The sequence below is a fragment of the Centruroides sculpturatus genome, unplaced genomic scaffold (genome assembly GCF_000671375.1).
Source record: "Centruroides sculpturatus isolate CEXI.00-Female unplaced genomic scaffold, Cexi_2.0 scaffold674, whole genome shotgun sequence".
NCBI classification, from domain to species: domain Eukaryota; kingdom Metazoa; phylum Arthropoda; class Arachnida; order Scorpiones; family Buthidae; genus Centruroides; species Centruroides sculpturatus.
The window spans coordinates 258471-284697 of NW_019384968.1; the positions used below are offsets into that span (position 1 = coordinate 258471).

Consider the following 26227-nt stretch of genomic DNA (forward strand, 5'->3'; position numbering starts at 1 on the left):
CGGGTAAAACAGGTGTTCGGCTTATCCTTCTCCCTCCCTACAGAAATAGGTTAGGCCCCGTGTCCGTTTGATGTAGTAAAGCACGCTTGCAATGATCTAAACATGTCTGACAGGGAAGGTTCGTCTGCTAGTGTTAGTAACTCCTCGTTTACTTCTTTTAGTACACACCACGTATTTAGACCGAGGGGGCTGACTTTATCGTCTCTCGTGTCTAAAATTAGATCGGAAGAGAGGGTTCCTAGCACGTCTTACGATGATCGCTACTTAGTGAGAAGTTTTAAAGTTACTTCTAAAGGTAACATAGTCAACACGGGAGATTCATTCCGTCAAAAATCCAGGAGTAACACTAACCTCGCCTCGAACGGTTCCTGCCCAATTTATCACGAAACTAAAGATGGATCGGCCCTCGTCCGTAGAGTGTTGATGCTCGGAGGTGTAGGAGTAGGAAAGACTGCACTGGTTGCCCAGTTTATGTCGTCGGATACAGCCAATGCCTACGATGGATCGCAAGGTGAGAAATTATAAAAATTCATATAAATAAAGCGCTATAACGGGGGTAACCTCCTGTATAACGTGTTTATATTTACGTACTGTACGTTCCGGGGATATTTCCTCAATTTCTCGCTGCATTGGCGGGTTTTAAATACACGTATATAGTGTGTTTTTATAAGGTACGTCCTTATTTGGCGGTGTTAAAATTATATTTTTGACTCGCTGGTGGGGGGAGATGTCCGCGTGACGTTAGTAATTGAATAAATAAGTTAGACTATTCAAATTGATTTTAAGACAGATTTACCTTGTTATAGTCGTGTTGCCAGCATCAATACTATAAAAAAATTAACATAAAAATTTACATAAACACTGTACTTATAACAATTAGGCGTGGGGGAACCTTCCCGTCTTGGCGACGGAACATTGAGAGAGACTTTGCATAATTAACCTAATTTAGGGAGATTTAAAGTGACATTTTCACAGATTATCTTCTCCAGATTTTAAAAATTATTAAGAAGTTACTTAAATCGATTTTTTTTAAATATATTCTGTCGATATGACATCGAAGTTATTCGTATCTGCTGCTTAATCATTCATTTACGAGGGCGTATCCTTCGAAAAAAAACGTAAAAAAGTCTTCTTATGAGAAAAGAAAAGATAAAAAGCAAGAATATTCAAACACGGGGCCAACGCCCGTGTAATCTTTTGTTATACGATATTCGCTCCTTTAATTAAATTAAATATCAAAATTACTGATATGATGAAAGAAATGTTACTTTAATGTTTGGGGATATTTCCCTGTAAAAAAAAATTTATATTAAAAACAGTAGAATTCTTTTATCAAATAAGGGAGTTAATGTTCTATTTATAACGTTTCTTCCCCTGTCGATACGTATTTTAACACAGTTTTTACGCATTTTCCTTAAAAATATTAGAATACTACCTTAACATTTGGGGATATTTCCCTATAAAAATACATTTCGAAAATCGTACTGTCGAATTTTACCTTATTCTAACGATTTTTCCCCCTTCCGATACGCTTCAATTGTAAACTTTTATTTTTTTTAACGAATTTTCCCTAACATTTCACGACTTTCTACATAAATATGTTTATAATTTCCCTGGCGTAAACCTACAAATTTATTGCAAGGAGCATGTTTTTTTTCAGAAACAGGTGGCATTTGAAACAAGGGAGAGTAGTAATTCGTATAAAACTCGAATAATTTCAAACGTAACTTTTAAGCGCGATTAATAGGCAATTATTTTGTCGCATATAATAATAATCGATTTTAAGTGTGGAAGAGCGTGAGAAGGGGGGGAAGAAAGGACATACATCATGAGATTAGATAGGGATAATCCGATATAGATTGATCCCCAAGTGTCAACGGAAAAATCTATTTTTCTACTTCTTTTATTTATAATAATGCCGCATAGAGGGTGAGGAGGGTATATTTTTTTTTTCTGTAAGGATGCGGATATTCTAAGTGTAGAAGTGGGGCTATTTCCTTTATCGACAGGAAAAAGGAATTAATTGATCGTGTAATTTTTTTCCTCTTCACGTTTCCGCCGAAATCGTTCGTTTAAGCGGAAACGTGAAGAGAGAATAAAGTCGCTGTTCGAGTAACTTAATGGATAGCTGCTGGGTTTTATTTTTATTTTTCCTATCGTTTCCATTAACCCCCCCCCTCTTTAACGCTCCACCGTTCGATGTTGGAACCGCATCTAACGTGTTGTTTTCGACGTTACGTGACACTTTTTAGAGGGGACGGTGAGCATTTCTCCCGCATAGAACGTTAGCCATGTGTTCACGTGGTGTTACTTCTTACAGCTGATGGCTGTGCGAAGAACGTGACCAGACATATAAGAAATCTCATTTTTTCGTTTTATTGGGTGGGAGATAAAGAAAACCGAACGGATGAGCCGTCGTGAGAGATCTCATTTTTTTTTATTTCTGTCCTCCTGCAGCCATCTAAACGCATCTCGATCACGTAATTGCATTTGAAAGACGAAGTCGAGATGCCGTTTTCGAGAAAATTTGTTGCAAACAACACTGGAGAGAAATTCCTGGTAAAGAATAATGCTGTGTTTCTTTCACTCTAAACAAACAGGAAATTATGGAGGGAGAGAAGAAAAGGAGAAATTTTTTCAGGAAATTACGGGATTTATTTATTTTATTTGAGGAGAAGAAGCTCTGGCCTGGCACCAGAATGGTTTTTTCGACTGTATCGATGGGGTAATAGTCGGACGTTTTAGTTATTTGTGACATACGGGATAATGACGTCGATCGTCGTTTTTCCTTTTTTTCTATAAATCGTACACGGAATAAATTTAGCTGTTTATTCGGTGTATTCCTCGTTGTCAAAACTTTGTGGCACTCGATCGATAAAGATTTCTTGGCCTAGACGGTGAGAGCGTGGCCTTTTAGAAAACTGATATATAATAGAGGCAAAAGTGCAGCGTAATTACACGCTGCCAGATAAAATATAGATTTTTCCATTGGTATAACTTTCTGCCCTACGTTTGTAATCTTCGTTATGGATTCTATCTGGCTCCGTTATTGTTCTCTCTTAATTAAATGCTTCCTGTTGAAAACTTAACGAGATAAATACGTTCGATAACTTAATTGGACATTCTAAAATTTGTTTCCCAATTAAAATTATAATTATGATTTATTAATTGCGCCTTTCGTATTGCTGAAAATGTAATATTCTTCGCCATTCGAAGCCCCGATGGCGTTCTTATTTAGTTTTTTTCTTTATTAAATTCTTCAATGTTTTCTCATCAAAGTATCTCTCGAGACTTATTTATCTTCTAAAACTAGTTTTTTTTCCTCCTTTTTTTTAAAAAATGAAACTACTTAAATTCGTTTACCAGATCAAAGCAACTTCCTTAGGTGATGATTTTAATTAATTCATGTATGCAGCCTCTCTTATAAGCAATGTCTTTTGTAAATATCCATACAGTATACCCCCTATAACACTGTAGATAATTCCGTGTTATATGAATTCCATGTTGTACGAGTCATTTAGATTTTACAAATACGTGTGCCGGGCTGTGAACGGCTCACGTATTTGTAAAATCTAAGTGACTCGTACAACACGGAATTCATATAACACGGAATTATCTGCAGTGTTATAGGGGTGTCTACTGTACTTTGAATATATAGCCTATATTTATTCTTTTAACATTTCTACGCGGTGTTTGCAATTAATGTTAATCATCATTACCGATTTATCCACATTTTTAATGGATTTTTTTAAATATTCAAAATTGAAATTGCAGATTTTATGGTAATTTTTATATTATAAATTAACAATTTTTTTTATTTTACTCGGCAATCGCTACATTAAAATTTATATAAGCATACGTTTTTTTTTAATTTAAAAAAAATTACCTAATTCAGCAATAAATATTAAAATAAAACTAATTTTTATTGATGGTCACGGTATGTTATATGTTAATTTTGTCTTATGATTGATGCTGGCTTTGATTTATAAAATATATTAGGAATTTCTGACGTAATTTCATGCCAGAAATTGATAAAAAAAAAAGGAAGAAAATACATTGTTTGTAATATAAGAATGTATAAAAAGAAAATATTTTTAAGATTAAATCCGCTCCGTTATCAAACAAAACTGTACTGTTATGATAGGTCATATAACTCCTTATATAATCAGCAGAGTTTAATGTTTCAGTAATGTATTGTGGGATTGTTTTAAAGAATCGATTTTCTAGCGATTTCGGAAGATATCAAATTTTAACACTTAAATTACCGTATCATTTTAACATAAGCGGTGACGAAATCAATGTCTGTCACATCATCCCCGTGTCGAGCTGATACAATAATAAACGACAAATTGAAAATAATGGTAACTATGGATACTATTATATTCAACAGACACTAACAAGTAAAAATCAATGCTTTTACTGGTCATTCGCAACTGATAAATGGCCAAAATATGATGGATATCGAGCGTAACTTTTTCTTCTAACGGGTTTGAAGTATTTAAGTATCAAATTCTTCTGTTTTAGACGTGAATATTTGAACTAAATAGTGACGTTTCGTGTTACGAATGTTTCTGTTACGTAGCATAACAGAAGCGTAACCCGGGTATTATGCTTATGGGAGGGGAATACACCCATTTCCAGAACAAAATCACTGGTTGACAATTCGAAATTTGTCCTTCTAATTATATTCATTGGTTAAAAAGTGTAAGGTTTTAACAAATTCTTGCATACTGGCCCACGTGATTAATCGATTTATTAATTACATTTCGAACGTTTATAACCTAATTTAAATTGGTTTAATCGTAACAGAATTTACGTATTTTGTTTCCGCCGATGTTATTGTTTACTCTGACAAAAATTCGCCTTTCTCTGACTTATGAATAATTTATAGTGACGCGTTTATTATAACAATAGAATTTTGTTCGATATTATACCAAATCAATAGAATTACTAGAATATATTTTTACTTTACTTTGATTAGAAATTATAAATCCCAGCGTGCATTAGACACTGTAGATGTTTTCACTTGATTACTTATTCTAGACAAAGAATATTTTCTTGAAAAGTTAATATTTGAGTTACGCCTCGAATGTTAATTTTCTTTACTCTTTGCCAAGCTATTAACAAGTTTTATGCATATCTAACACACAAATTATAGACATTGTAAAGAGGAGAAACTTTTTAACAATGTTTTCTCTAAGTAATTAATTTATATACTTGTTTAATTGTATGCAAACGGGGCCTCCGACAGGCCCGGTTTGGCATTCCTTCGGGCCCTTTTTTTCTATATTATAAAGGTATTAAGATAAGAAATATCAAATTAATTTTCTTCAAAACTCGTCATAATTATCGGAGAAATTCGTGTTAATTTATTTTATTTATGAGCCTTTATTCCTACGGGGCCAGATAATTTATATCCATTCACCGTACAGAAGTGTATAAATAAGCTATTTAAATTATAAAGGCATACAATATTTCTTATTCATACTGTATATTGTATTGTTTCCAAATCTGAATAATGTAAGTGTCTTATTTTTCCTTATAACTTAGATTTATGTCTCAAAAGTATAGTCATAAATATATTACTTTAATTATCAGATTATATATATTTTAAAAAAGATATAAATATGCCCAAAAAATAGGCGAATATATAGAGTTATGCGGGCCACAGTTTGAGTAATGTTATATTAAAGCACTCAAAAATTATAGATCTATTAATTCCTACCGTCTGTCTGTCTGTCTGTCCTTCCATAATCTCGAGAACAGATATAGAAAGCTCGGGAAGGGACCCACATTAATTATACATACGGTCTTCTGGTTTGGACCGGAAGTCACGTTATTTAAATTTAAAAAAAATGGCCGGCATGACTCAATTGTTAACAGGAAAAGCAGGAGAAAGACACTAATAAATATGAGACACTGTGACGAAAAATTGCATTCCAGCATTATGACGTCACAATAAATAATTGCTCGTTTAATTTATATTATTGTCGTGATTTATAATATTGTAATTTAGTTTGCAAATTTACAATATGATTAAATTTGTATGCATATTTCGAGTTTGAATATTGTTTAATTAATAACAAATAGGCCTAATCTTTCTATTCGTGGATCGTTGTTTGCGTAATTTTTAGTGTATTTGAATCTTATAAATGATAAAATATGAAAAAATAAGCAAACAAACAATGAAATAACTTACTTGATTCGTCCATTTTTTTAGACATTTTGAAGTTTTAAACGAATCCAAAATCTTTGTTAGGCCTAAACGTCATTAAGCCTATTATCGCAGCAGACGATAGTTTAACCGATTTTTCTTAAATATTTGCATATTTATAACCACAATTAATATTAAACTCTGTTAAATCGAGTAAAATAATTCGAATTTTAACCATTTTAACTTCGTTTTATTAAGATTATTCGTTAGTTTGACTTATCTAATTAGCTTAAGCTAGCAGACGACTTTTTTTCCACTTCGCGTGCAGACGACAATTATTAAGTGCGGGACAGTGAATTCATTATTTGACCAATCGCCGCGGTTGACGTTTATATATCGAATTCGAACTGACCAATCGACGGTCGTTAATCAAATGTCCAATTGATTAATAGCCAATCACTTTTTTTTGGTTCGTTAAAAATCGATTCTGTATAAGTTTACTCCAAAATCTCAAAGCGCAGTTCATTGGTTGATTTTTTCTTTAATTATCTAATAATTTACCTGCTCTTATATTTAAAAATTTATAAATTTTTAAAGTAATATATCTTATAACGCTGTGAGTTTAAAAATAAAATATATCTTAGAATTTTCAAGTGGGCGTCTGTCAAGTTTCGTATCAACATTTTTTTTTTTTTATTTTGCATTTTGTTATTATTATTTTTTTGAAAATTTAAACATATGAGCCGTTTAAAAATGTCTTTAAATTTTTTTAATTAAGAAAAGTTTTAATAATTAAAAATTTTAATTAATTTTATTTAAAATATTAAATAATTTTCGTTTTACAAAATGAACTTCCGTTTTTTTCCGTTTCGTTTGATAATTACGTTTGTTATATTCGAATCGATTTTGAATTAACCAATCATTGACGAGGATTTGAATTTTTGTCATTTAAATTAACCAATCGACAATCGGGACGCGAATTTTAAATTTTAAATGAGCTAATCAAAGGTAACGATTCGATTTTTCGAATTTAAATTAATCAATAAAGCTTTATCTTTTATTTTTTTTCATACAAACAATAAAATTTTATATAAAAAAACGTAAACGAATGCGATTACTATTTGACTAAATTCCATTAAAACTTCGTTAACTGAGAAAATTCATTAGTCATTAGGTGACGTCATAAATGAATAAGTAATTTAAATTAGTAAGTTTATCCTTTATTAAATTTCGAGAAAATTACACAATTTAGTAATTAAAATTTTATATGGGCTATCGGCGGGCATTTAATTTTTAATTAATTTGAAAGATTTATTAACTTTGTGTTATCGTGAGTTGAATTAAACGGGAAAAAAACGGGCGCCATTGTTAATGATTTTCAAGAAGAAAATTTTTATCATTTACGAACCAGATGCCTTTGTCAACATTCACAAGCCAGCATAAATAAAGACATGTAGAGGACATTTCTAATTTTATAAACTATATATTTAGTAGCTAGAAGATAGCCTTCAAACAATATCTCATCATCACAGTAATTGCTCTGTGTAATGCGTAAAACTGAAGCGGGGATAATGTATTTTTCACGCTACTGAAGGTAAAATAAAAGGGATAAAAAGTGGGCTAATTCGCTTCTCATCCCGAAGAGATTATCGAAGAAAAATTCCCTAAAGTAAGATTTATTTTGTAGAATGTAGTGCCGTTAATCTCGCTAATCCCTATTGCCTCGTAACTCTTAATTAACAGCCAAATCTATTATTTATCGGCACTTAACTAGGCCTAAATTTCGTAGCTACTATGCATCAATAATGTAAAATATTTTAGGTGATTTATGTTACTAGGTACCATGTCTATGCATTGTTAACGAAATTCAACAGGTGCACATAACAGATAAAACGGAGACCTTTTATCTGTGCATCTGTGAGCTATTCTTATCTGTAAGAGACAAGAATAGCTTATAGATACGCCAACGTACAACGAACTAAATCGTATGATTTGAATTAGGAATCATTCACAATGCCAATGAGTCATGTGAACTTGGCATAGAACCCATTCTAGAAACCACCTTCTCACCTACAATAGATGCGCTTCGTCCTTAATAGGAGGAGGGGGCGAAAAAGACAGGCGAATACAAACGAGGTCGATCACATAATATTAACAATGGCAGCATGATTGGGTCACGTCTGGTGGCGCCTGATTGTCGTTATTTCTTCTAAAATATGAATACTGGCTGGAGAGTAGTTGCGCTGTTACGTCACTTACCTAACTGTTCTTTGACATTTACGCTTCTTTTTTAAATTTATGTGTAAACAAAGACCTCGAACGTTGTCTATAAGATCTTGAGAAGTATTTTTCGGTAAAAAAAAAACACTAAAGAATTTTATAAAACGTGAAAAATTGCTTCCTAACTTCATACCGATAGTTTTTACGCTACTTTTCACTGTGTTTCTTGAAAAGTTTTGTAGATTACCTGAAACTATTCTTATATAATTCTTACTACATAACACATATATTTAATTAATAATTGTATTTTACTTATATTTTTTAAATCTAAAATGCACTTTGAAATACAGTACGCTACGAACTACGAAGTACAGTCGACCCCCTATAACACTGTTGATAATTCCGTTTTATATGAATTCCATGTTGTACGAGTCACTTAGATTTTACAAATACGTGNATAACACTGTTGATTATTCCGTTTTATATGATACGTGAGCCGTTTACAGCCTGGCTCACGTATTTGTAAAATCTAAGTGACTCGTACAACATGGAATTCATATAAAACGGAATTATCAACAGTGTTATAGGGGGTCGACTGTAATTTTTTTATAACTAAATTAATAGACAATACATAATATAATTATACTGTATTTTTGAACGAATGCGCAATACAGAAAGAAGAATGCAAAGTTTTAAGTAATTTTCCTTTGAAATACAGTTTATTTAAACTTAGAAAAATGTCACTTTGACACATGTCAAATAACCTACTCGGTCCTATGACAAGCGATCCCCCATCTCGAATTTCTTAGGCACGTCAATCATAGAGATACAAAAGAAACAAATACTGTGTGTGTATTTTGATTAAATGATGTCGTTTCAAATAGAAATATTTATAAAATAATCTTTTTTTGATTATTTTATATATCATAATTTATTCGAAGATTAATTCATTAAATAAATATCTTAAATTAACCGTGTCTATCACATATCACAGAAGCTAAGTGGGATTTTTGGCGCTAGTTTTGTGTGTTAATTTTAGTACATTTTTTAAAAGTTGTGTGTAATTTTATATGTGTTTTTCTTATAGAAGAAGAAGTAGAAAAGACAGTGTCGGTACTATTAGAAGGAAAAGAATACGAGCTTCTATTTTCTGATACACCAATCCCTCCTGATATACCGGTAAGTGATAAACTATATATTTCTAAACATTTGTGAAAAATACAAACCAATCTCTTGACGTAGCTCATAATATAAAAAATATCCAGCAGAGTTGAGTAACTTTCCCGGTAGACAAATTTAAAATTGTGTATGGCGCCATCTGTTACGACATATTTTTTTAAAAACCTTTTATATTATAAAATAACAGAAAGCTTAATTTTGAGTGTTGAGATGAGTTTCTTGAAAAATTGTAAACGCTAATAACGAATAAAATCGTCATTAAGTCCGACCTTACTGGAGATATACACGACCCCCCTTATCTCCCCACCCCGTCGACGTATAACCACCAAAATTTAACAGCATCAATCACCCTAATACCCAAACCTCCCTGCAAAATTTCAGAAATTTTCGACGAAAGGAACGGGAGTTATTAAGCTTCAAAGTGGGTGAACAAAATCGTGCCTCCCCACACACAATACGTATTTTCCATTTATTGACGTTTCAAACTCTCCCGAGTTCAAAAATGTAAATACCTTTGAGGATCATTTTTTTTGGCCGATCGCCATCTTTACGTAACAGCCAGGAAAATAAAAATAATAATGATGATGATGATAATATAAGTAATCAATTTTCTCTTTATCTATCTCTCCTCCCTTCATTTTCACGTATTTATCAAGGCAATTTAGTTAATGAAATTCTCTTCTTTTCTATTCAGAAACTAAATCCCTTCAAACTAAATCCTCTCTCTTCTTAAGAAAATAAAAAAAAAGAAATGATAAAATATACTATATACTTGGCAAAGTTTCTACGATCAACAAACTTCATCCGACATTAAATCACTCTCATGAGAGTTTATTACAAAAAACTTGCAATAAAACTAACTGTGTATCGACTTTATTATATTTTACTTTAATATCTGACAATAACGGAGTTAAAATTACCCAACAGGCTTAATATATTATCGTAAATTTTAAATTTGTAACGTTTTGTTTTATTAACTAAATTCTGCATTCAAATATTTAATATGGAAGCTTCACCCAGCAATTTCATTGATAAATTTGAAATTTAAGCAACGCCCATTGCGTGATTTGAAACTCAATCAATTGGATTGGTTAAAATTTAAATAATCCTATACGTAACGCTGAAATTTAAAGACGTTATTGGCCGGATTTAAATTTTAAACCACGCCCGTTATCTGTTTAAAAATAAAAACGGTATTGGTCGAAATTTAAATATAATTACATGACGTAAAACTGTATTATATTGTTATTGGTTGAGGTCTATTTTAACTTATAATTACTTAAATTTAATTTTTAATGTTAATAATTATTCTGTGTAAGAAAGTTGTATTCTATCGTTATTGGTTAAATTTAAATTTAAATCACTCCAATCGCAGAAATTCAAAATAAAATAAATTTTTCTTAAATTATAATCAATAACAATTTTTCCTATAGTTTAAAGGGTGTGGTTTAATATTTAAATTTATCCAATAACAATTTAATTCTAGTGTTTTCATGTACAGACTGAGCATAATTAAAATATCCCTCTTCAGAGATGTCTAGAGAAACATCAAGGGAGCGTAATTTGACAAAACTCGGTAATAATAGTAATACTAAACAATTAGTTCCAAAACTCACCACCAGCAGACAATATGTCACTTGAGAAAACGTTCTCATGACCAAAAACTTAAACCAGTACACGTAAAAATCCTGTTTACACATATCAACACTTACAGCAATCTTTAAAGCACGCATATTATAGTTTTACTTGCCTAACAGCGCCATATTGACCCTGGTGGCGAGTTTTGAAACTAAATGTTTTTTCATGAATCTCGCTTCCGCAAGTCTTGGCTAGCATTATCATCTAGTTTTGTCCCATTACGCCCCATAGATGTCCCTAAATAGTTACGCTTTAATTATGATCGTCCTGTACAGTACAAAGTCTAAATTTTAATCAAAGTTTCATTTTCAATTTTTTTTTCTTTTATAAAGAAATTTTAAAAGTAGTTTTTTATTTGTTAAATACGGGTTTATATCTTATAATGTGTATAATTTATTTGTAGACAGAGCATGCACTTTTCCAGAAGACAGACGCTTTTGTAGTCGTTTATTCAGTAACTGATCGGGGAAGCTTCAATAAAGCATCTACCATCTTGAACGTACTGCAAGAAAAGGAAGTTATTGAAAATAAAGCAGTCATTTTAGTTGGAAACAAAAGTGACTTAGAAAGAGCAAGAGAAGTTCCTACCGAAGGTAGGAAAAATCATTTTTTCTTAATTAGCCCGTACCGCCATCTGTTAGCCACAAAGTCAAACAATTTAATTAAAAATTCACTAACGCCTCGAAAAAATCAAATACATTAAAAAATTAATCATCTAAATTTATAATTATTTCGTATTAATTTTTAAATAATTAAAGTATAATTAATTTTAATTAAAAAAAATTAACTTTTAAAATGTGCCGCCATCTATTGATGGATTTTATAAATATGCATATATATATATTTTTTTTTCTTTTTACAGATGCTAAATCGATCGCTAGCAGCTACGACTGCAAATTTATAGAAGTTTCAGCAGGATTTAATCATAACGTTGATGAGTTATTAGCCGGTATAGTTAATCAGATAAGATTAAAGGATAAAAAAGATAAGTTGAGGACATCTAGTCCGAAACCTTCTGGTTTCCTGAATTGGTTACTTGGTAAACCCGAAACTCAGATCAAGTCGAAGTCCTGCGAGAATCTTATGGTGCTGTGAATTAATTATATCTTCCATTTAATTTTAAAAATTAATATGCTTATGTAAAAGCGTGCTTTCGCATTTAAATTTCAAATCAGCCAATTATCGTAGGGAATTTTTTAAAGACCAATCGCTCAACACTTTTCGATTTAAATTTAAAATATATCCGACCAATAAAATTCGATTTCATATTTGAAATTTTAAAACGCATGCGTAGAGCGTAGCGATTTTTGTTTTTAAATTTTAAATTAGCCAATAGCAGGTTTCTAATTTCAAAATTAACCAATTACGATTGTATATTTTTTAAAACGTATTAACTACGTCAGATTTGTAATTGAAAAGTTTTCTATTTCGGTTTAACACGTGGTTTGATCGAAAGGGTGGTGTTTGAGGCTTGTTTAATACGTGTTTAATGCTGAAAAAAAAAATTGAAGCGCGCATGGAATATCTTTATAAATAATGAATGCAACGTTTTATAATTGTAGAATTATTTAATTTAAATTAATTAAAGAAATTGAGTTGTAATTATTCTAGTCTTGTATAAAATCCGATTATGTGTTTATAAACCTGATAATCGGACGGATTTTTTTATTTATATTGGAATGACTTTTTCCACGACCGTTCGTGCCTTTGGTGTTGCTTCTATGCGCAAAAAGTTTTCCTTTTTTGCAAGCATAAATTTGACATTTTTCGATTTTATTTATTTTTACTTCGATGTATCTATAAATCTATGTCAATATTTGAAATAAAATATTACTGTATCGAGCAGTTTACTGAACTAAAAATAATTCAAATAAATATAATCTGGAAAAAAAGAGGAGGGTGTAGTAACATCGTTAAAATGAACGTTTCATTCTGTTTAGTGACGACAGATAATGCTCCACAGTCCAACTAGACCTTATAAATTTTAAAAAGCGATAACATATTCGCATTATTCATATTAATGACTAAACAGAAAACCGTTTTAAACTTTTATTTTATTTTTTTTTTCGATTTTTATATATTATCGTTCCCATTTCGCATAATGTTTCTGAATAGGAGAACGTTTGCAACGTTCCTCCTTGGTAGAAGAATGTTATAAATAAATTATAGGAAGGAACTAGTCACAAATACTAAAATATTGAATCGGATTTTAGTACAATTAGAAGTATTCTATATACATTTTTAATTGATTTTGTAATGCTTTATAAATTCTATCGTTTTTTAAAAATTTTTAAACTAGCTACAGAGCTAATTATAAGGTAAATTTAGGCTATACATTAACGCAGATTTGAAAATTGTCTAAAATTAAATTGTAAAAATTCATGTTTCTTGGTTTTATATTGCGATGAAACATTCAACGTCTCTATATATATTAAGACCAAAATGTCATTCTATTGTCTTCTATACTAACAGTAAGGATCTGAAGCAACTGCCATTTTGAAATTATACACAAAGACAATGATGACGTGGAACATAATTCAAGATTTAAAGCTCCTAGCTACAATCGATTTGAAGATAAAAATCTGTATAGACAAGCAGACAAAGTGAAAATAATAATCGATTTTCTCAAGTTATTTTAAAAAAGAAATGAACAGTTACGTAACATAGCATGCAATTGTTCGTTTAAACATACCGATAACATCATTAATTGGAATTGAAAATTTCAGTTAATTATAATTTAATAATCACAACATTTTGATTAATGGCTGAAACTTAATAACGAAGTCGACGAGTGAAGATAAATTAGCAACAATAAATGGTTTTTATTCCCATGAATATCAAATCGCGTGCGATTTCAGTTAAAATATTATATGAACTTATTGAAAATTATACAGGAAAATACACAATTTAAGAAGATCTTTAATTTCATAAAATTTAAATAAATATTATGTAAAATATCGTAAATACTGACAAATAGTTTAAGTACAGTCGACCCCCTATAACACTGTTGATTATTCCGTTTTATATGAATTCCATGTTGTACGAGACACTTAGATTTTACAAATACGTGTACTGGGCTGTGAACGGCTTACGTATTTGTAAAATTAAGTGACTCATACAACATGGAATTCATATAAAACGGAATAATCAACAGTGTTATAGGGGGGTCGACTGTATTTAACCTTCAAACTTGTTTAAAATAATAATAATCCTGTATTAAATTAACTGAAAAACATTATATTTATTTGTCTTGTAAATTTAAGACTAGTAAATTTAACTAAGCTTTTACGCAACAGAATAAACAAATAATTTTGCAGCTAATCTCAACCTTTAATGGATGGGTTCATTTCTAATATTCCAATGCGTGGTTATTTCGTATTATGTCGAGTTTAAGGAATAGCGAATTGGAATATTCCCCAAGCAAACAACCTGGAATGATATGAGAAATGTCTTGAATACAAGCCAGAATACATAAGAAAAAATTTTTGCCTGAGGTATAGGACGTTGAATAAATGTTAAAGTGCGGGTCAGGAGTCGAATATTCTTTAAAATAAATCCAAATAATAGCAAATCTTTAAGCAAGATTCCAAATATTCATTCATATTTAATGACTAAAAGAGAAATTCGTGAATATTTAAAGCCTTTGTAATAATGTGTGGGTTCAAATTTCAAAAACATGTAATATATTTTTTGTTTGTCAATAATATATAAGATTTAAAATGTCTCGCTGTTGGATTATAAATTCCCACGTAAGACACTCGTACACGCATATATTGACGTTATAAGCGCCTACATGCTTTCATATAAGCCTGTACACTTAGGTTATAAACCTCTAAAACATAATTACTACGTAACATAGTAATGGCATCAATCTAGTTAATTCAGATTAACGATGCATTTACTTCCCACCAAATTATCAAACCAACTTGAAATTTAATTAAAAGCTCAAATTTATCAAATAATAATTATTATTTTCTAGAAATTGTCTGTATTAAAATTGAAGAAACTTAAGAATTAATTACTTTCTGGAAGATACAAGTGCCGTTTAAGTGATTATTAACTAAAAAACAATGTCTATATTTGTGAATCTATTAAAGATAATTTAAATTCTTGTTTGCACTGGAAAAATTATTGCTAAATATATTTGCTTGTGCGTGTTTACGTCTGCATATGTTCAAGCATTTTATACATTCGATTGATGAACCCTTGGAAAGAAACTAGGTCTTACAAGCGAATTTAAAGTTGTGTACGATATTTTCCTATTAAGAAAAAAAAAGGGGGCTTCAAGGTAGTAAATATTCAGTTTTAAAACCCTATTGCACGAGTAGAATTGGCGAATGATTAACAGTAAAGTGTGAATGACGGAGTAAATGCAATATCAAAGTTGCAAAGTTCAGTTAAGTCGCATCTTGTGATTTGACATGTGGAAATGTTTGACAGCATCAAGCAGCCTTATTTTCTATACTGACGAAGATCCGATTTGTGTAAAATATGAGCAAATTTAGCCAGTTTTTAAACTCTGAAATCAGTTCACGGGGGTGAATGCTTTACACCGAAACAACTCAAATTAACGCATCTCTAGCGGGTATTTCGCAGCTTAAAACCAATTTAATCTCGAGTTCTATCAATTACTTAATTAGCTGCTCGTTTATTTTAATTGTATTTTTTTTTTTCCTCAAGTAAATTAAAACAAATTCTAATTAAAATTTATGAGGTCCTGTAATTAGCAATTCAAATGGAGCCACCCAATTTCCACGAGTGTTCAACAGATGGCGCTAACGTGTAATTAAAAACCTAAATTATCTTGTTAAACAAATATAAATAAATCGTTAGAAAATTAATTAACTTTTCCAAATTAAGTAAATATTTATTATATAATATTCAATCAACATTTAAAAAAACCCCCCGTCAACTTGTTATTATGTGCGCTAGATGGCGACAATTCGAATTATTTAAAAAGTTTTCTAACCATCCGATTGGTTGCTTAATTTTGAATTCCGACCAATCAGTGCGGTCGAGTGAAATTTTGAATATTTTTGTAGCATTGCCGGATGATTTTTATATGGAACGACATTTTAATATATCAAGTTTAAATTTATTGGAACGTCCTGGATGTTTTTCATTAGATACTAAAAGAAAATTTCAATTTAAAGTGTCAATAGTGGGGGATTTTAATCGATCAAAGCTACTAGAGTAATAATTTCGTTTAAATTTAGGAAGTTTTCAAGCGAATATTGACCTTAAAAATAATTATCATTAATGGTGGATTGTGGCAAAATAAATTCGATACGACGCTTTCATTTTTTTTAAACTTTTAATCGCCCGTAAATTCAATTAAAATCTTTAAAACGGTTATTGGTTAATTCAAAAATAAATTTATTACTTAAAAATTTTTAAATTAATTAACTAACGACCGCGTGTTAAATTAATTATTGGAGTTTTAACGACATTTAATGAATAAAGTCAATTTACAGTATTAACGCTTTTTAAATTTAGCCATTTTTAACGTTGTTTAACATTTTAGAAATTTTGAAATTATTGGCCAATTCAAAAATTAATTAGCCAATAAATAAGCTAAATTTGAAGTGTGACGTATTTCAAATTTGAACAAATAGTTTATATTGTTTTAATCAACGTAAAAAAATTTTAAACTTCATTATTGGCCAATTCAAAAACAAATCATCCAATAGCTGAGCTCCAAATCGATTCCACGATTTAAATCGCGTGAATGGATAAATTACTGACGTGACGTTTTTTAAATTTGACCATTTAGGATTACTTAATCAATTTTAAAAGTTTAATGCGACATTATTGGTTAATTCAAAAGCAAATCATCCAATAACTGAGCTCTAAATCAATTCTATGTTTTAAAATCGTGCGAATGAATAAATTATTGACGTGACGTTTTTCAAATTTGACCATTTAGGATTATCTAATCGATTTTAAAACTTTAAAGCGGAATTATTGGTTAATTCAAAACACAAATAATGGAATAGCCGAGCTTTAGCATAATTGAAACGTGATAATTTTCAAATTGACCACTTAACAATCATTTAACTTTTCTGATTGACGTAAGAGCCACGTTTACTGGTTGAAATTCAAATAAATATAAGTTATTAGCCAATGGTAGTTTTTTAAATTAATTATTCAAATCTTAACGAAATTAATGAGTAAATTAACCGTTAAACAATATTTTTGAACAAGTTTTTTTTTGGTTTAAATTGACATAAAAATATTGAGTAAAACGACGTTATTTATGAGTTTACAATAGGAAATTTTATATTTTATTGAATGGTAAATACGATAAATCTTTCATTGTTATGAAATAAATTTGAAAATAGGAAGATTAAAGTATAGAAACAAGCAACAATTGGAAGATAAATTGTTTCAAACAAGGGAAATCTCTAAAAATACGCTTTAATAAACTATTATTTTTGAAAAAAATTGTGTAAAAAAATATACTGTACTGTCTCCAGAGAGACTTGAATGGGACTGATCATTAGAATCAATTCGTCCTTAATTTAATTTAAATCTATAATTACGTTACTTAAAGCCCAAAAGTACTCATTAAAAAAGACTTACGCATTAATCAGAGACGACGAGTTACAAGACAACAGAAAAATAAAAAAGTCGATTTTTGTACTGGAGTAACTCGAACTGTGTGACGTAGCATAAAAATAGAGTAAGAATGCTTTCAGAAGGCTCTTCTTAAGTTATGTCACGTCACATCTGGCCAACCAAAGAAGGTGTTATTTAAGGCGTTACGAGGGAGGGAAACGGGGATGGAATCGAGTAAATATCCCAACAAATTATGATCGTAAAAGTGATTGAGATATGTAACCTTACACCCACAATTGGACGCTTTGATGCGATGCTGTATTCTATTATCTACTTACGAAAAGAGAAAAAAAAATCAAATAATCAAATGCAATTATTTGTCTCGAAACTTTGACCCCCTCTGGAAAATTTTCCGCGGGCGCCCATGATTACAAGTAACGCCATCTTTGATTGGCTAGGTGTGACGTAACCTAAAAAGAGCCTGTTCGAACACAAAGCGAACTGCTCTCTCTCTCTCTCTCCGCCTGTCGACAATACAATTTTATGCAAATTAGAATCAAAATCGTGCAAACAATACATTACAACGTTGTCAGATACAAAAATATAATGAGATTACATATATTTTTAAAGGGAAAAATTTTCAAATTTGGCCCAATCGTCATCATTTTAACAATTTATAAACCTTGTTATTTTGTTAATCCAAAAAAAAAAAGAAAGAAAGAAAAACAAATCAGCAATTAGCCGAGTTGTAGATCAACCGTGAGTAATTTTAATCATACTGGTGTTGTTTTCTGTGTTTTGCCAGCGATGATTTACATATTTACATACTATATTTACGTGTATTTTACCTTTTTTATTGAAAATATAAACTTTTACATACATTCAAGCGGTAAGCAAATTTAAATTTATGCATTATAATATATATATATAGGCTATATGTAAAATTTTTTTTTTCCTCTATCCCTCTGAAAATAAGCATCTAGACAAAAATAATCTTCTTTCTTACATACGATTTGAAATACATATGTATTCATTATCTCGGTAATTAATAAAATATATTCAGTTAAAGTTACATAGACTTACAGCACATAGGTTTTGATATGAATTTCCTCTTTAAGTTTGATATAATATTTTGTTAGTTAAGGTGCCTCGAAACAATAATAAACTAACTCGAACCTGCGAGTTTCTTCGGAATAAAGCAAACAAAAAATAATAATAATAATTGAAAAAATAAACAGTTGGATACAACGTAGTGTCAGGCACACTGACTTATTGCTGAATATACGAGTTAAAAACTTCGAACTGGCTCGGTTTATTAATATATATATACTTTTTTTGAAATTTTGAGCATGGAGAAATTTAAACTTTGGCCTTTTTAAATATCAAATTAAAATTGGACCATCATTCCGATTAAAGTTTATAATGGATATGTTGGATTCGCGTAGGCGCGTTAATTCGATGTTGTTGTCATCGTTGTTATCTGTATACCATCGTTTATATATGTATTTATGTTATGGTAATTTGAAGATAGAAAAACAAAAACAAAAAAATGGCTACTTATATAACATTGAGATCGTCGCAGGAACGAGCTTTCAAGTCACATTTTTGTAGTATTTTATCCATAATGTCTCTTGCTTTTCCTACTAATCCTGTGGCGCTCCAGCTTCCTCTGCTGACAGATAGGCGTTGCTGCTTGGCTTTTAAACGTATCTGGCTGACAATTCCTACTAATAATTCGTCCACGTTGTGGTTAAGGAGAGCTGATGTTTCGATATACTTCGTGTCGTAGCGATTAGCGAGTGTTCTACCTTCTAGAGAACAGAAAAAAAAAAGTCACGTGTAAGGAACGAACACGCAGATATGCCTGGTCTCTCCTCTCGTGTTTTTATTTTATTTTATTTTATTTTATTTTAAATGTATAAATGGGTCAAGAAAAAGAGAATTAGGGCAGCTGGAGACTTTAAGGAATCCGGTAATTAGTTTAAATTTTAAAGTGGGATAGGCAAATTTGGTAATATTGAACTGACAGAAATGATGAAATAACTCGACTCTGCCAAATTAAATGGAATCGGTTCAGAAATTGGAAGGGAGAAAGATAAACAAGATGTGCCCAGCTCTCGTCTTTAATTGCTTTTGCCAAATTTAATTTAACGATTTCCTTACAGATTTGTAAAATTGTTAGCGATCGTTTTACCGGAGAAACCAGGCTAAGTAGTCGATTTTAATGAAGTTTTAGAAAGTTACCATCCGAAGACACCGTCCTCCCTCTCACTAAGTCGACTTTGTTCCCGACGATAATGACAGCTTTGACTGGACAATAGTCGAACAGGCTGGACAATGACGACAGAGTACGACTGGCGTAATTGTAAGTAGATCTGTCTGTCACCGAATATACCACGACAAAAGCATCCGCCGAGTTTAGGCATTCTTCATCGATCTATAACAGATAATTAGGTCAAGTTTACACTACGACACCTCGCTGATTGATTTGTCTAAATGGAACTTACCGTGACGTTCATGCAGTCGACACAAACTAGCTTGGATTCTACACCGTCCACCATCAACGTCACCGTCTTTTCTGGACAATCGTCTGTAAACAAAAACAGGTATTACGAATCGTCTACCCCTACTTTCTTTTTTACCGGAGGCAATTTCCAGAAGTAATTTCTTGTTATGATGTAAGGGAAGCTTTACAGGAGAGGAAAACTGTCAAGCGTTAATAATTGCCCGCTTTTAAGTCGAGAGAGTATTGATTTTATAATAGAATTATTTATTGAGAGTCTGACAAATCTTTTTCTTCCAATTCAATATAAAATCACTTGCCTTCTACGTTACGTACTGGAAAGAAGAAAAATGCTGACTCGTGTAACGAGTACAACGAGCTATTTTCGTTTTTTTAATAGCTTTTGAAAGGTTCACTTCAAATAACGATTATTATTAGCTAAATAAATATCAAAATGTTGATCTTACAACGTTTATAAACTTGCTAAATCCTCTTATAAACTATTAACAGGCGGCGAAACTCTTTCTTCCTTCGAAAAAACATCCCTACTTTCAAGGTTGCATGAATGGCGAACCGTTCCAAAGCATCATCATTCCGTCACCCACCATTAACCAAGACCGATAAGATAATCATTATTGTTCTACCCTTTCTAATACGTTTACGTTCTATATAATTTACGTCTGTTAAAAGGTGGCTACGAATTAATTAAAAGAAAATAATAATAAGTCTGTCACGTCTATCCGAACTTAAACTACCAAAATGCCCCGTTATAACGATGTTACGCGAGGCAAAACGAACGTAATAAGCGAGCTTCCACGCCGAAAAAACAGCTCGATACAACGACAGGTAAACATAATACAAACCTAGCGATTCCTGCGTTGTCAGGAAGTCGGACGACAGGAACTGTGAAACCAGAGAAGTTTTGCCCACCCCAGTCGATCCGATGAGTAAAACTCTGTATATGGTTTCGGGTGATATGCACAACTGTGGAACGGGTATCAGATGGTTACCCAAACAGACGACACCTTTGCCAGTCACACTAAAGCTACGCAGGCGGTGGGAAGTGGGTACGTCTAAATGCGTATCACTCGACGGTATCTCGCTGGAACGTCTCTTCCACGATGTAGTATCCGGTCTCAAGTGGACAGGGGTGGTCCCGGGTGACGTCATCCAACGTAGATCGGGAGCGCTGACGGTCAGATGGGGTATCTTATCCGACATGTTTGTGGTTGAAGCGGAGGTTGAATCGTCGCTTATATATTGCTAGTCTGCACTTGCGCCTTTTCGACATGATACATCTTCGATATATAAAGCCGGCATTTGACATATTTATCGCTCAGTGGATGATAATTCGATTAATAACACTAGAAAAGTCGACCCCGAAGACCTGTAAGATAATAAGATTTGTTTTTTTTTTATTCGTTCCTCTTTATATTTTAGTATATTATACTAAGTTAGTACGTGATAATGGAGTGGATAAGGCGTATAAAGTCGACTAAAATCGTAACGAATAGCGACGTAATCAAATTACTGTAAATTTGTTTTACTGCAAATCGTTAATTCGGTAAATTATTTATAGATTATTTTTTGTTTTTTGCTCTAGAGAAGAATTAGCAATTAAATATACGGAGAAAACGACGCGTGGATGAGGTAATTATTGCGGTTATGTGGAAGAGAGGATGCGAAATGTGAAGAATAAATTAGGAAATGGATTCTTAATACTATTATTAGAAAAGTCATAACGTAGGAGATGTATTTATATACGAAATTTTCGCATTTCTAGCGAAGCCAAGGTAGCAAGCAGAGTTATAGTTTTTCTGGAAATGAGTGCGCGGTCGAACTCCCCCGCATTACTTCGTTTTCTCTATTTACTTACACCCTAACGAATGTAACCTTTACAATAATTACTATTAGGATATATTGATTATAATGTTTTCTACCAAAATATATATATTTATTTATTTATTTATCTCTTCTGTGTGACTTGGTAACTACGACGACCTTTGATCTTTATAGAAAGTGACCTTAAGTTTTCTGGTCGGGAGTTGACTACCAATGATAATCGTTATTACACATCTTAAATTATTATATTGCAATTTAATACGAAGAATATATAAATTATATTTAGCTGAGTCCTTCAATAATTATTTATGGATTCATTTCCGTATAATATAAATATATATTTATTTCTTTATTATTAAAATATATAAAATATAAAGTGAAATTCTCTGGCAGAACTTCTAGTTCTTCTATTATGTACACACGTATATTACTTTCTCGACTGTTATGTAGTTAATATAATAGGGGGAAAATACGGAGATGGGCCAAAAAAATGATCTCCCTCCCCAAATTGTTTACATTTTTGGTGTCGGGAGACCTTGAAACGTCGATAAATGGAAAAAAGTTGGGGATTTTTCCCTCTATGTATCGATATTTGTGTGTAGGACTATGTAAGAACACGATTTTCCTCATCCACTTTGAACCTTAATAACTCCTGTGTCTTTTGTCGAAAATTTCTAATTTTTTGTATTAGGGTCGTTGATGCTGTTAAATTTTGGAGGTGAAAGGTCGAGGGATGGGAGATACAGGGTGTCACGTGTCGTATGTCGGACTTAATGTAGAATTTACTCGTTATTAGCATTTACAATTCTTTTTATAAAGCTCGTCTTTACTCTCGAAATTATGCTATTTGCCATTTATAATAATTAATAATATACAAAACGTTTTTAAAATAAAATCTCGTAACAGATGGCGCCACACACAATTTTAACTTTTTTGCTGAGAAAGTTACGCAACTCGCTGCTAGATTTTATTATTATCGTTGTTATTCTGTCTCGTATTAATCTTCATGTATGTTTATCTAACCATCTTTGTTTTCTTGTACTTTCTCTAAGCATTCTTATACCTATGTTTACACTAGTGTTTTACGTCCTTATCTTACTACATGCCTTCTGTTTATATTTCTATCAGTAATTTTTACTTACTCTAATTCATTTTAACAATCTACGTCATGTTTATCCTGGCATGTTTACGTTCATTATTCATTCTTTACTGTTTGTTTCCCTTCTCGAGCCGTGTTTACGGTGTAATTTCAATCCAGATGCGCTCTCTTGACTGATTATCCCAAATTGGCACCCGCATTTGTTCCTGTAATTGGATCTTTATATATTTATCTTTCCACCAACTGTTCCTATGATAATTCTGTATTAAATAGTTTTAGCACGCATCAATTTACTAACAATAAAACTTTTCTTTTTCTGTTCCGTCCACCCTTCCGAAGTTAATTTCTAAAAGATTGTTTGGAATTTTTCGCATAAATGTCACTTCAATTTTTGTAGTATTGATATTCAAAACTTGGGAAATAAAATAGATTTTCTATTCTGTTTATTCGATCGATCAAACTCGCTTAAGTCCCTTCACAATCGTAAAATCGCACTATTGAGTTAAGCTTGGACTAACTTTTCTATATTGATGTAACACAAAAGTTTTCTTTAAAATTCCTATGACATAATCGATTTTTCTCCTATAAAATAAGGCAGGGTATTATAAAATACACAGCAAATGTTGTATACAATGTATGTGTGTGTGTGTGTGTGTGTGTGTGCATTGTTTCACACAACCAACAAACATAATAAATATTGATTCTTCTCACCTGGAAAAAGAAAAAAAATCAATATTTCGAGAATTTAAGAATCATTTTCAAGTTTTTATTCTAGAAGTTGTCACTTTCAAGTTTTCTACAAGAGAAACTGTAACTAAATTTAAGCGATTTTCAATAAGTTTACCACATTATTTATTCCGAATAAATGATTACTCCTTTAATTTCTTGATAATCCTCTTCGATTTCGAATTCCATTTTATAAATCTTGCAATTCGTCGGTGCAACAAATCCTCATGAATAACAAATACTTTCAAATTATGTTAAATGCAAGACAGGGCTTAAAATTAGCAAAAAAACAATAAACTTTCGTCGGGAGGGAAAATAAATAAATAAACGAAGAAAATACCACCCTTATATTACGTTTCGAACAGGGAGTAAAAGATGTTATGTCAACATTTTTATTCGGTAAAAAAAATTAGATAGGAAGGAAATCATTATCAAAGCAAACATTGTTCTTTTCTATTTTTCTTCTTTCTTTGTGTTTTTCCTGTTAAATATCAATCAAAGGCATCGTGAGAAGGAAAATGATTTAATCCTCCAGGATCGATATAAACAGAAATTGCCTATTCATTTCACAAATTAGAAAGTCAAAACTATTATAAACACAATGCTAATCAATACTTGTCTCCTTTTATACTGAACGAAGATAAAACACACTTCTTTTTAACTAAACAGAATTTAATTATGACGAAACGTAATAAGCCCTAGCAAAACAACAAAAGTGGAGGTTGTGTAAGTAATAAACCTGTATAGAAACTGGACACCGGATAATAAATTTGATTGTATTCTTGCTTAATTCGTGAGTCTAATTTTCATTAAAATGCATTTAAAACTGTGAATTTTCTGTTATTCACACTGATTGTTTCTATTATCGTACCAGATTTCTGAATAAAATCCTTTATATTTTAATAGGATGCTTTTCAGAACGAAAATTTAAGCACCTTCTTATCTTTTCTCATTACCAGATACAATATTATATCCTTAACTACGGCTTTATATTACCCATTGAGAAATTGGTTAATGTAACAGTAAACTTCTTAATGAATGTATAAATCATTTTAAATCTTTCAGAAGGGAGTTAGAATTCGGCACAAAGCTATAATTTAGGTTGGAATCCATTGTCTTCTTTTCTTTTTAAATAAAGTGTACATTTACTTGAGTAAGGATCCTCGAAATTTGACGCCTAAAGCAGAAAATATGGCTAATAAAAACCGAAATCGTGATTATAAATATGAAAAAATTAAATTAAATTCGCCTGTAGTATTATCGAATATATATCTTCTATATATATAAAAGTCAAAATATGTATGTATGTATGTGAGGTAAAGGGTAAGGTGTATGTACATACAGTACGTCGCAGTAAATTTGGCATGAATACTCTTCGACCTATAAAAAGTACTGTGAAGGCCCGAAGCACCCCTAAATCCTAACTCCTGTTAACTTATTATATATATTTATTAGGTAAAGGTTCTATAAAGGCTCCAAATTTGATGTTGAATATTCTTCTACACCCTAGAAAAAAATACTAAAGTCCACCCCTTTTAATTTAATCTAAGCTTTAGCAAGTTTCTGTGAGCAGTTTCATCGTTGTAAATAGGCCTACATAAGTCAATAAATGTACATTTTAGATACTAAAACCATTGGTTTTATTACCCCCACCCAATCTCACCAATGTCCACCCCTCAAAGGCCATTGCAATGCCGAACACAGGCAGCAAAGTTTTAAATAATAATAAAAGAGTGATGAGTAAAAGAACGAATTTTTTCTTTCGAGAGGGGAGAAACCCCATTTAAAATACTTAAGTTACTTTAAGTAACCTAAAAATCTTATCTAAAAGTCTATAATTCCCTTATGAATCATGCCATTTTAAATAATCCATTTTTCTAATATCAAATATCAGAAATTCTTTTTTAAGAATCCCATTAAAAGCTATTTATAGAATATCGAATGTTCCTTTTTATCTTAAGAAATTAATTTTTTCTTTTCTTTCTTTTTCCTATTACGTATCCTGTGGTTAATGTAGTTAATCGATGGCAAATGATTAGAAAATAAAACTGACCCCTCGCATCTGTTGCTAGAAAAGTAATTGTTATTATTATAGCATCAATTCTAATCAAATGTTTATTGTGTTTGTGTGACCCAATTCCCTGAAAATGCAGTTTATAGCTACGCTCGACCGCGGAAAAAAAAGTGGAAAAATAGAATGAAACATGTACTTACTTTATAGAATTTTAACGAGTATAAACAGGGAAAAAAAAGGAAAGAAATCCTTCCAAGCAGAATGATTTTTTTCTGTCTTTAGCCATCACATCTG

The 26227-nt window shown here is 31.3% G+C and overlaps 2 protein-coding genes across 3 annotated transcripts; one reads left to right on the forward strand and one right to left on the reverse strand.

Annotated features, from left to right (window-relative positions):
* The first annotated feature begins 4 nt into the window (after window positions 1-4).
* Window positions 5-12314, forward strand: LOC111632537 (GTP-binding protein REM 1-like). The gene is made up of 4 exons (XM_023376987.1): window positions 5-511; window positions 9462-9553; window positions 11595-11784; window positions 12054-12314. The coding sequence occupies exons 1-4, from the start codon at window positions 103-105 to the stop codon at window positions 12284-12286; spliced, it is 924 nt and encodes a 307-aa protein (XP_023232755.1). The 5' UTR covers window positions 5-102; the 3' UTR covers window positions 12287-12314.
* LOC111632538 (GTP-binding protein GEM-like) lies at window positions 11503-26183 on the reverse strand. 2 transcript variants are annotated; one of them, XM_023376988.1, is made up of 7 exons: window positions 26134-26183; window positions 21116-21639; window positions 20257-20339; window positions 19994-20186; window positions 19307-19560; window positions 11780-11825; window positions 11503-11693 (listed from the first exon to the last, which is right to left on the reverse strand). In XM_023376988.1, the coding sequence occupies exons 2-5, from the start codon at window positions 21471-21473 to the stop codon at window positions 19307-19309; spliced, it is 888 nt and encodes a 295-aa protein (XP_023232756.1). In that variant the 5' UTR covers window positions 21474-21639; window positions 26134-26183; the 3' UTR covers window positions 11503-11693; window positions 11780-11825. The 2 variants fall into 2 exon arrangements, with proteins under 2 accessions (XP_023232756.1, XP_023232757.1); XM_023376989.1 differs by lacking the exon at window positions 11780-11825 and having other exon boundaries at window positions 11597-11693.
* Window positions 26184-26227: the final 44 nt, after the last annotated feature.